The sequence below is a fragment of the Cyprinodon tularosa genome, unplaced genomic scaffold (genome assembly GCF_016077235.1).
Source record: "Cyprinodon tularosa strain WSP-4 unplaced genomic scaffold, ASM1607723v1 ctg539, whole genome shotgun sequence".
NCBI lineage: Eukaryota > Metazoa > Chordata > Actinopteri > Cyprinodontiformes > Cyprinodontidae > Cyprinodon > Cyprinodon tularosa.
The window spans coordinates 1,063,595-1,076,055 of record NW_024039273.1 but is presented as its reverse complement, the minus strand read 5'-3'; the positions used below and the strand labels follow the sequence as shown (position 1 = coordinate 1,076,055).

At 37.7% G+C, this 12,461-nt stretch overlaps 1 protein-coding gene across 1 annotated transcript; it reads right to left on the bottom strand.

Annotated features, from left to right (window-relative positions):
* Positions 1 to 1,732: 1,732 nt before the first annotated feature.
* On the bottom strand, positions 1,733 to 7,082 carry LOC119796181 (dynein regulatory complex protein 1-like). The gene is made up of 9 exons (XM_038304613.1): positions 7,052 to 7,082; positions 6,853 to 6,946; positions 6,631 to 6,765; positions 5,928 to 6,003; positions 5,733 to 5,822; positions 5,565 to 5,651; positions 5,395 to 5,495; positions 1,883 to 2,035; positions 1,733 to 1,790 (listed from the first exon to the last, which is right to left on the bottom strand). The coding sequence occupies exons 1-9, from the start codon at positions 7,080 to 7,082 to the stop codon at positions 1,733 to 1,735; spliced, it is 825 nt and encodes a 274-aa protein (XP_038160541.1).
* Between the last annotated feature and the right edge of the window lie 5,379 nt (positions 7,083 to 12,461).

The window sequence follows — 12,461 nt, the reverse complement described above, 5'->3', positions numbered from 1 at the left end:
CCGGAAGGTGTTCAAAAACTAGTTTCCGTCCAAATTAGTTCCCCTTTCAACTACGGTGACACTAATCCATTCTGGCTGACAGTGCCGCAGTCAGAAGGCAGTGATTAAAAATGTCTTAAAATGTTTATTAGCTATTATGGCTAACTGCAGTTCCTTAAAAACATTACTTAATACATTTGTGTATATAAATGTATGGGAAAATTACAAAACAGTTTTTATGTTTACATCCTGAATAAAGTCAATTTATCAATAATATGTCCTTTTCCATTGAGGATTTATATGTCATATAAAATAATTTAAAGGAAAACTCTGGTCATATTCAGAATTCAAACTTCTGAAAGTATTTTAAATATGAAATTATTACATACTGTTCAATAAATGATAAGTGTTTTTAATTAAGAGTAATCTTTATTTGAATTTTTTACTGGAGGCATCCATGTTTGTCAAAGAACACTACTGCCACCTACTGGTTTGTGACGTCACCGTGCGGTATCGGCTGTTGATCAAGTCCCAGTGCTGTATCTGGTGTTTGTCACAATGCGCTATTATCCAAGTCATCTTGAAAACATTCTTCTTCCAAATGTTGGCTACATATTACGTGTTTTTTCTCTGGCCAGAAGTTTGATGGTAAATCCTCCCTCTTCAAGTTGGAAATCCAACGTCGAACCCGTCCGTGGAGGATCAGGAATCAGAAAGGGGAAATAACTTTTTTTTCCCCTTTTACCCCATATATTCCAACATCCAACTGCCATGCACATGGGCATTGTCAGATTCACTATAGCTCTGGTGAATTTCAATGGTGAAGTCCTCTGGAAATCTTCAATAATTGTTGTTGATTGCAGATGTGCCGCTAGAAGAAGTGGTTGTGGAGAGGGAAGTCTGGGCCTCCCTTCTTAAGCTGCTGCTGCTGTGGAGGAAGATGGATGGATGGATACTGATTGAAGGCCCATGTTTATTACAACGATCTGAATAAATCACCTTGTACGTCAGAAATTTCTACTAATGCTGAATCTGCACTTATAGACAGTTTTGTCCTAAAATTGTTAAATCAACTCCTCAGTTTTTGTGGTCTCGGTATCCCTTCAGTGAGACAGCTCAATGGGATCCAAATTCCTCAGAGTATACAAAAAATTATATTTGCAGTTGACTTCTTTCAATGAATAATGTGGTTAGAGATGAAATGAGTTATCTGATCTCATCAACCAAGTAGCTGCATAATACAATGAGAACAACATAGACCCAGACAGAAACCTTTATTTAAACACAGGAAAATTAATGTAAATACTTTCCAACTTAAAATTGCCTCTAACCAAATCAAATGAAACCTTCTCGGTAATCCACTTCAACAGCTGCAGTCTAAATACTAACTTTGAAAGCATCAAAGACTACTTAGATCAGCTTAATAATCTATTTAAGGTCATTGCTATTTCTGAAACTTGGCTAAATAATAAACTGAATGACAATTTCGTATTGAACAGATATATGTAAACAAAAAACCGAACCTCTAAAATGGGGTGGAGTAGCACTATATATAAAAAAATACCAGGCTAAGTAAAGTAGTGGATGATGTCTGTTGATAGTGTGATGGCATGCATAGCAGTTCAACTAATCACAAAAAATAAAATAAATATATTAACAAGTTGCACTTAAGCTGAAGCTAAGGCCCAGGCAGCTCTATGTGGCTACCACTTAAGTTTGCCATCACATGTTGAGTTTAAGGTGCAGCTCCCTGTTATGATTCTTCAGACTCAATCTCCAGCATAAGAGCAGAGTTGTCTTTCAGCTTATCACTGGAAAACAAATGAACACATTTCCAATAAATCCATTATTAATAATAAATGTGTTGTACATGCACTGCAAAAATTGTGTAAGTCCCACTTACATGTGCTGCCTCAGAATGCTCTCGGAAGCCTCCCACATTTTCACTTTCTCATCTGGGATAATGTTTCCTCTTCTCTCCCAATTCGCTGCATCCATGGCAGTGTCCCGGGTGTGTACCCCCCACAATGTGGAAAAATCTGGGGCTGAGATCTTCCTAAAACCATACCAGGAACATGGTTAGAACAAATATAGTTTAAAACAGATTAAAAACAATCCACTGGACTTGGTTTCCAAGGTTTAAAGACGTTTTGCTTCCCCTTCAGGAAGCTTTTTCAATTCAAATGTCTGACATTTTTTAAACTTTTACGGAATGACTATGACCTGGATGACTGAGAATCTTTATCAGCAGTTTAAAACAGAGATTTCAGAAGTAAACAAAAAAAAAGGTTCTGATCAGTCTAAGACGAGAAAAGTTATGACGGGCTGATAATTACATAGTTATCTATTTCTCCTAACACAATAAAGATGTTTACATACAGATTTCTTTGTAAAAAAAAATTGTATTCAAGCTGTACTTTAATGACTAAATAACATTTTATTTATATATTAACTAAGTAGAAGAAGTCTTTTTATTAGTTGCTTTATTTTACTTGGCTTTATAGAGGACGATGCACCCATCGTAGTACGCAATTGGTTTACTTTAAACAAACAGTGCTATCCATGGTGCTGTGACTCTGATCCAGCTATGGTTATTCATGCACACTGCTGCTGCTGGTGGGAAAGCGATTCCTTGTCTATCACTCACAGAGTTGTAATAATTTGCCTTGGTTAGTGCAGTTAATTTTAAAGATGCAGTTTTTGTGCAGATATTTAGACAGGAACATGGAAACCAGCAACCAGGGGTGGTGGGGTTGAAGAAAGCTCAGGTGTGTTGCCATGGGCGTGTCTACTTACTTAATGTAACTGCTGTGAAACAATTAGGAAATTACTTTTTTATTTATCTAATTAATAACAGCTTTAGAACCGCTGACACTCACTCTCTGGTATTGTTAATCTATGCCTCTCTACCAAAGTTTTCATCGGACACACAATTTATGGTGTAAATTATGAGTCAGATTTAGATTGAAAAGCAGGTATATGAAATAAGCAAAGTGAGAACACACGCAGGTAGATTATCGGAGTTTAGTTCATGACTGCGCCTTTAGAGACATTTACGGTTTTCTGTAGGGGTTAGACCCATCTGAGTGTCTCTTTCTTTATAATTGACCTTTATTGATCTCACATTGGAGAAATTTAACCTCTATATTTAACCAATCCCCTTGGGGAGCAGTGGGCTGCCATCGTGGGCACCCGGGGAGCAGTGTGGGGTTAAGGGTCTTGCTCAGAGACCCAGAGTGGCAGTCCGTGGGAGTGGGACTCAAACTTAGAACCTCAGGACCCCAAGCTCAATGTCCTAACCACTCGGCCACCACTTCCCAATCCCCCTCGCTGCATATGAAAATCCTCAGGATCCTGTTGCGGACGTCGTGTGTAACTTCATTTTGATTTAATTCCGATTCACTTCTAATATGATTTCCATAATCTGTGTTCTAATAATGGGGTTGTGTTATTTTTATTTACATTTTTTTCTATTATGCATTTTCTGGTTATTTGAGCATGAATAAACATGACGCCTTTAATATCTTACTATTTCTTTAGGTCTGGTTGAAATGATATGACATAAAACACACAAAATGGACCATGCAGAATGTTATTGTGACACATGCAATGAAATAACCCACTTTCTGATCCACACTGAATGGACACTAAGTTCATAATCAGCCTAGATTGCAGTTTATTGCACAGACTGAGCCTCTGGTCTTACATAGACGGCAGTGCTTATGACTATGACGCTCATAATATAAACTGTTTAAGTTAGATAATTTTTCATTAACAGTCTTCGAAGGTAATACTAGAAACCCAGAAGATATTGGCTCCATGTTTTGATATCCTTATGTTGGTTTATTATGGAATGATCCTCCTGAACCCAATCATAAAATACAAGTCATGATTTCATACATTTCTGACTTTTGGAGAGAAAGAGACAGTTTGATGAACTTAAATCTTATTTCGAATGTTTATTTTCTTCAGAGATTTCAATTAACCCCCAGATTCCACATACTCCGTCAGCGCTCCGCTCCGCCCCGCTGACGTACGTCGTGCGGAGCGCTTGTTTTTCATGGAAATCAATGAGAGCTGTTCCACATCCACCGCGTACTCCTCCGCACGTCTCCGTCCACGTACGTCTTCTCCGTCCGTCACCGACAAATTACGGAGCCGAGCTATTTTTTGCTCCGCTCCGGTCCGGCCAGGTCAAGATCCGCAATGTGATATAATATATCGGACGAAATTGTTTTTATAAGCATTTTATTAAAGAATTATGAATACTTCGATAAACATATTTAAATAATTTTAGTGCCAATTAACCTCTTACACCCTAAGGGAGTATAAATAAATTTCTGCCTGACAAAAACACACAAAAGTAAATAACTTATAGCCTCAAAGCTATTAGATTTAAGAAGAAACTTTTGGTACGTCTGTAAAGGTAAGATGGCATAGAATGGTTTTCTGGTGTCAGCACCATTGTAGCTTTGACCCTGCCTGAAATATTAGGGACAAAATACAAAATATTTTGCATTTTTTGAACCTTGCCAAAATTTTCTTTGAAATAAACATTGCAAAACACTACCAAAATATTATTTATAGCACAAAAAGTAGTACAGACTTTCAAATCTAAATGTTGTGTAAAAATATACCAAATTTGGACTCAATCAGATGAATCATATTTATTTTAGAATGGTATTAGTGAGAAATTTCTTAGGCGGAGAGGCCATTTTGGCACATTTATCCATAAATGTCACCAAAGTGTGCCAAATATGCTTTTTACATCAATACTGGGGGTTTGGTAAAATTACGAGGTCATGTAGCAGCTGGACCCACCGGTGGGTCCGTAGGGTTCAAGGGGTTAAGGCCTTGATTTAAAGAAAAAATGAATGAATTGTAATTATTTTTAATGATCCGCGGAAACCCTGGTTCATCTCGCGCATGCCCTCTACGATCTCCAAGGAACTCAGAGCGGAGCGGACGGGACCACAGCGGCGGCTGTAGGCTTTGCTTTGAGCAGGCGGTCTGGAGCGCAGCGGGGCGGAGCGGAGCGCTGACGGAGTATGTGGGATTTCAGGGTAAGCCATTAGATTTAATGTTTATTTGTTGACGTAGTTAACAGTGAAAACATTGTAGTGTGTTTACTAATCGATTATTTTGATTATTAAAGCTATTAGAGCCAGTAATTCAGTTTACTGTTAAAGTTGGAATTTTGAGATTATGATAATGATATATTTTCATAATCTATTGCTCCAGACAAACAATTCATCATTTGGACTGATAGATTTTTTAGAGACTGAATAATTTAGAGCAAATATAAGATACACAAAATAAATCCTCCTTCAGTTGGAACTTTATTAAGACTGGGACAAGTTGTTTCTTTTAACTTCTGACTGATTTCTAATACTTTAAATAGCCCAGCAGTCTTACCAGATCTGGCGTTGCTCAAGAAAACTTTTCAGAGCAGAACGTACGATGTCAGGGGGGATGAGCTGCAACGAAGAGCTTGCAACACTGGGGGAATAGGCATCCTAAAGAAATAACAGATAGTTTTCAGCACGGTCAGTGACAGAGAACACACACAACCCACTTTTGCTCACCTCAGTCTGCTCGCTCTGCTGCTGCTGCTGGTACTTCAACAAGTAATCAGTCAACTGAGGCAAATCCTCTATCTCTAAACCCAGAGTCTAAATGAGAAGACGTGACTTCTTGTTTATTTTATGGACCAGGTTGGAAGATTTCTTTAAAAAGGCTTAAGACATGCTTACATAAAGAAGAGATCCCAGCTTCACAATAGGCTGTCCCTGTTCTACCAGAGGACCTAGCTGCTTCAGGCCTTTCTCACCCATCCAGAAGTCCTGAAGAGGGAGCAGGAAAGAAGCCGATCAGTGTTTGCGTTTTCACTTATAATACTTTAAAGATTATATTTTTTTGCTAAGATAAAAACTGAATTTTTAACAAACCACTTCATTGCACAGCAGCTCACTCAATTCTTTCAGCGTGTCGTTAGACTGGCTCTGTGCCTCCCAGTCAGGAATGCTATACTGTTATGGTTCTTATTTGTTGTTTTCAGTTTTCTGTTATCAGTTGTTTTGTTTTTATTTTCCATTATCTTCAAGCATTCTTTAGTTACTCTCTGTTGCCCCCTTGGATTCCCTCTTGCCAGTTCCACCCACACCTGCTCCCCATTCAGCTCGTTAGTCCATCCTTTTGTTTGGCTCTCCTTAAATACTCCAGCTCTGCAGTCACTCAGTGCTGGTTCCTTCTTGTTGCTTTATTGTCTACTCAGCTGATCTCTCCCTGGCTCCTCAGACTCGTTTTTCCCCTGATGTCTCCATGGTTTTGGTTTGTTTAATATTTTAAGTTGGATTTCTGCCTCTGCTACCGATTGTCTGCAATTAGACCTCTCAGAACTCATCTCTGCTTCCCTTGTCTCTGCATCTGGGTCTTTGAGCAACCTCACCACCCATTGTTGACATATACAAGAACACTGCTTCCCCTTTGTTTTTTGCCATCATGTCCAGACATCCAATGTCAGGCTGAGAGGAACCATCCCTTATCCCCTGCCTGCTCTTTTTTGTTTGAAATGCTTGCTGTTTTACCTCTTGAAATGGCTTACAAGGCACCATGGGACCTGTGAGCTCCAAGAGGCCCAAATAAGGCTACTTTCTGGGTAAGCCAGAGAGGTGCTGGGAGAGTTCTGAATCTATATCCAAAGCCCTCCCTGCTAACTTCTTTGTCTCATCATCAATCACCTGCCATACGTCCTCAAAAAGCTTAGCATCTGCCACAGCAAAATGTCTGCATTAAGTAAACACACAAAAATTAGAGAAAGAACTCAGCCTGAGAAGGCAGAGCGGCATTCAAAAATCGAGAGATTTTACCAACCTCCATTGCTCTTTTAAGCGTTCATATTTTTGGATGGCTTTATGTATCGGCTCCGACCTTTTCTTCTCTGAACTTTCTTTCCTCTCATTGTAGCCTTTAGGCTTTGTATTTCAACCTTCTGCCTGAAATGAAAAGCAATCATTTTAACATTACACACTATGAAACTGTAAGTTCATGTGTGGAGAAAAAGCTCGCCTACCTCCAGATCGCAGTCTTGATTTTTTTCTCATCTTTATCCCAGTCCCAGTGTGATTGTTCAAGACATTTAGCATACCTTTGCTTATCCTCTTCTCTTTTCTTGGCCTGTAAAGCCAAGAACATGCCCAGTAAGATCTTATTTACTCTCCTAAATTATTTTGCAAAGGCCTTAACTAATACTTGGGTTGTTGAAATACTGTTAATTTTTGCCCTAAATTTTTGCAGCTCCCCCACTTGAAAAGGATGCGAATGTTTACAAAGTTATAATCAGATGGATTCCACTCGAAGACCAACAAGAGTCCTACTTTTCTCGTCTTGTTTTTCTAATATTATTGTAAAAAACAGGTGATCATATTGGTCCGGATGCAGGTAAAAATTTTGAAGCAAACCCACAAACTACAAAATCATGTAAAGAATTCTCATGTAAACAAACGCATATAAAGAATTCCCCATAGATCATCAATATTTACAAAAGAAGAAGAAATAAACTGATTAAATTCAAATATCACAACCTTAAAGAAATTACAGTAAATGTAAGTTTCTCTGCATGTATCCAACAGATAATAAACACCACCATGAAAAACTTTGCAGTGCATCATTGAATTTCTAAATTACTAAATACCTTAATTTTTAATCATAAATAATTATCCATCCTTTGTTTTATTAATCTAGTCATTTATATAACATGAATTGTAATTGTTGTATACTGATGTATTGTATTCCTTTGGAAATGATAAATGTTATATTTATACTCCAGATCATGATCCTATCATACATTAACTACTTTTAAAGCTCTTAATCCATGAGATACGTTTAAATTGCTGCTAAAAATCACACAAAAATGGCATTTGAAAAACAACCATCATATTTCATAATAAATCAATTCATCTACACGTCATTTAACTAAATGATATTTCAGATATATTTTTTAATAAACTATACGCACACATTTCATACAGAATAAGGTATCCAAAGTACCTGCCTGTCTATCTGTATATATATGTGCTATCATCATTATTAGTATTTGTTGGAGCTATTTATTCTTTATTTCTTTATCCTTTTGAATTGTGTAAATTTATAAATTTATATTTTTTGTATTATTTACCAAAAAAAGCTTTTTTTATGTCTACTTTGGTTGTCTGATGTGTTCTTTTTGCTGTTATGCTCTCCTCTCATCTAATACAGGTATGGAAGCAGACCTCTAGGGGTTATTGCATGTCTTCTGTGGTTTTTTTGGGGGTTTTTTTTCCCCTTTTCTTGCACTTTTTCTTTCTCTCTCTCTCACCTTAGTTCTTAACCTCTTTTTTTTGCCTCCCTTCCCATGTCAGTGTCTATTGTATATTTTACTCTCCTAAATAATTTTCAATAAAGTTTAATCTAACCTTATAGTAACACTCATAATGGCCTGCTTATGAAAGCAAAGCTGTTGGGCTAGCTCTGGGAGATCTATTCCCTAGAGTCATATTGGCTAAACAGGACACAGTACAGGTGCCAGTTACATAAACTGAATTTGTCAAGCTTGACCAAGACCTGGATGACAGAGAATCTTCACAGATACAGTGACAGAATGTGTCCATTGGTGCTAGGGTCCATCTGATTGGCAAGGATGCGGGAGGCAGCTGTGGAAAATCATTGCCACAGATCCCTCTATGGTCTCTGCGGAAGAGTTCTGCCTCTTCTGATGGGTCTGAAGGCCGGGGAGGTACAGCCAGAAGACCAGAAATGGTCGGCGAGCACCTGTGAGTGCTTGCACTTCCAGCAACTGAGAAGACCCTCCTAACGGTAGACCAATTGAGGGAGAGATCCATCTCGCCGCCCCATCGAAAGACAATTTGGGGTCATGGGATCAGCATCAACATTTTTTTAGATAAGAAAAAAACAACATGTCCGGGAAAAAGAGGACGTCTGGTCACCTTACCATATCGACAACTTAGGAACTGGTAACTGTAATCTCTAACAGTGATATTCAGGTTATGGAAGCGACAAACTGCTTCTTGTCCTCTCCAAATCCAACACGACTGGCAGAGACAAAGACGGTCACCTACTCAGATGACTTCACTGACTGTTTGAAATCAGGTGATAGGGTTAGGAGACGGCTTCTGCACGGTAATGATTAGTTTATTTTAATTTTAGATAAATACATTTAAATTACATTTGATTTTTACATTTCTTAATTTCAGCGTATTTGTAATTTAATGGGACATTGAATTGTGCATTTTACAATTTAATGGTATATTCTATATTTGAACTACGTTTTAGATACATTTACATATACCTATGGCAATATAGATTTATTTTTTTTATTCATATTTATGTCTTTTATGGTAGATTCTAGCCCACCTTAGACCTCAGGGATCATCTCACCATGATAATGAAAAACCATCTCGTTACCCACATTGGTGTCGAGATGGAGTGTCCAGGAGACACTAAGGTAGAGCTCTGAATTGGGAGTTCTTTCAATAATATTCAGTTTGAAGCTTATTTGGTTTATTTTTAATTATTTTTTTTTGTTTGTCACCAGAGTGTGTAGCAGTGTTATTAGATATAAATTATTACCTTCTATTTAAGGTTCAAGGTCAATACTATGATCCTTTGAATAAATATTTATGTAAGTTTACTCATCAGCAATCTTCCTTTTTTTTCCCTTTGGGATTCATATTCCGAGACACACCTGCAGTTTTGTTTGCCTGGCACCGCGCCACGCTGGTTCCAACTTGTGATCACTGATCTCTATGGCTTTGACGCAAATTATTGTCTACATTTAATTATAATACAAATGTTTAAAGCATTGGAAAACATTTAATTTTGTTTGCAACCTGCACACCATATAAAAAAAAAAAAAAAAAAATCGATTTTCATAAATTTTTGAAAAAGCTCCAGGGAGCCACAAGGGGGAGGCTAAAGAGCTGCATGTTAGTAGTTCCCATTGATTTTGCTTGTAAAGCGGGGAGAATGGCACTAGGCTTACCGCACCATGACGTCACTGCTGGAAGATGGCAGCCAGGAGGCAAAAATGGCAGCTCCAGACTCAGTGATCGCAACAAAATTATTGTTTTGAATTTTTAACTAATTAATGCTAAATTCATTAAATCACTGCAAACGTATTAGTTTTAGGTATAAATAATGACCCATTAATCATTCCTTGCTGACCGGACTTTCCTTTTAGCAGCATAAACATAATAGCTATATGGTTTTGGTTGTATGCTCACAATATAAACAACACTTTCTGTCTTAACCTCATCTGCAGCTGAGGGATCTTCCCTCAGACCTGGATGAGGGCATCAGTTAGCACTGAACAGTCTGTGGTGCAAAGTGGCACTGATGGATGTGACCTAAACATGATGTCCCAGACGTTCTCAACTGGATTCAGATCAGGAAAAACAGGCAGGCCATTCCATAAAACAGCATCATCATGCAGGAACCAATGACACGCCTCAGTCACATGAGGCTCAGTGATGTCACACATAAGAAGGAACCTAAGGCCCACATGGGTCTGAGGATTCATCAAATCCTCAGCTCTGGCTACTTCATGGAGGGCTGTCTGCCCATCCAAAGAAACGCCTCCCTACACAATTACTGACCCAAAACCAAACTGGTCATGCTGGATGATACTGCAGTGTAACTTTCTCAGACTCTCCTATATGCTCAGTGTCAGCCTCTTTTCATCCGTAAAAAGCACAGGATGCCAATGGATTATCTGCCAGTTTTGGCTAAAGCTAATCGACCTGTACTCTATTGGCCTGTAAGTAGGCCTGAAATGTGGGTGTCGGGCTCTCAAACCACCCTCAGTTTGAGCAGAAACATTCACATTATTCAATTCAGTTTATTTACCTAGTGCCAATTCACAATACATGTAATCTCAAAACACTTTACAGTTAATCAAATCATCCAGTCAGATTGATTCAAAGTTTTCTATCTAAGGAAAAAACCAGTTGATTGCATTGACTCATTGACTCTTCAGCAATCCCTCACACTAAGCATGCTTGTAGCGACAGTAGAGAGGAAAACTCCCTTTTAACAGGAAGAAACCTCCAGCAGAACCAGAGTCAATGTGAGCGGCCATCCTCCGAGGCCAACTGGGGTTCAAGGAGACAGAAGCAGAGATACAAAAGGCAACTGTCAACCAGCTCCACAGGCGGTCCCAACCTCTGACATGGGAGCTCCACGAAGAGAGCACATCCAGTTAGTCACAGTCAGATAAACAGGACTACACTGAAAAACAGGCCGATCTCCAACATCTATAAACAAAGGTGTTGATGGCAGCAGCACAGCTGATATTTCTCTCCAGGATGGAGTCACCGCCAAACAGTAACAGACCAGATGAAGCTACTATGAGAAAAACCAGAGAGAGCAGAACGTTAAAGCTTGAACTAGCAGATTCTGCAGAGTGGGAGAATAGAGATAGAATGGAGATTGATGAAATAGGGGTCCCTATGTCTTCCAGCAGTCTAAGACTATAGCAGAATAACTATAGAGATGCTATATACAATAGTGGCCAGCCACTAGAATGCCGCAGTTACTACAATTAATATTGGGCTACAAAACAAGTCCTAATTAAAAAAAAAAGTACACAACAAAAAACTTTTTTTTCTTTTATAAAACGAAATATTCTGAGTCAGCCAGGAGTTCTGAAGACTGCTGGAAAAATGGGCAAATAAAGGCTGTAAGCCATCAATATTTCTGATTCTTAGCCACTAAAAAAGAAAATGTGAGGGTTTCCTTTTTTTACCAATATTTCGTTGCTATTACTGTTTTCATTTTTTGATGACTCTTCGAGGAAGTTCAGGTATAATTATTAGCAGGTGTTATTTCTTTTATAGAGTATGACAAGAAGAAATGGCATCTAAACATCTGCTATTTTTAGTTTAAAAAGCATAATTAGGGTTCAACATAATAATAGTAATTTAATTGACTATTTATACTTCTAGAAATAGGATAAAGACAAGAACAAACAGAGGAAGAATATTAACATTCATTTTATCTTACATAGATTTCCACACAGTCTATAAGTAAATTCGTATAAACATTAATGTCTGGTAAAAATGCTTGAATCTGGCTGTTTATATATATATTTATATATATTTATATATATAAATAAACACATTTTACATTTATATTACTGTATGTTTTAGAGTCTCTATTCTCCAGTTAATGATGAATCAATTACTAAATTAGTTGATGATTATTGAAATAATCAATTAATACAATTCATTTTTTTCAGCCCCAGATGAAATACATGAAATGGGCTACACAGAGTAACTAAAGCCCAGATGTTCAACTTTTATAGTGAAGTTAATATTTTAATGAATATATTATTTTGCTTGATACAGAGAGAGAATAGTAGGTAAAATTATAAGAGTGGGGTTTAACTCTGCATAATTCTATATCTTCAAAAGAAAGAACTGTATTTA

Coding starts and splice junctions, on each gene's coding strand:
- LOC119796181 (XM_038304613.1), bottom strand. CDS start 7,082: ATGAGAAAAAAATCAAGACTGCGATCTGGAG. Junction 6,004..6,630: donor CTCTCTGGCTTACCCAGAAA/GTAGCCTTATTT, acceptor ATAACAGTATAG/CATTCCTGACTGGGAGGCAC. Junction 1,791..1,882: donor AGCATTCTGAGGCAGCACAT/GTAAGTGGGACT, acceptor TTTGTTTTCCAG/TGATAAGCTGAAAGACAACT.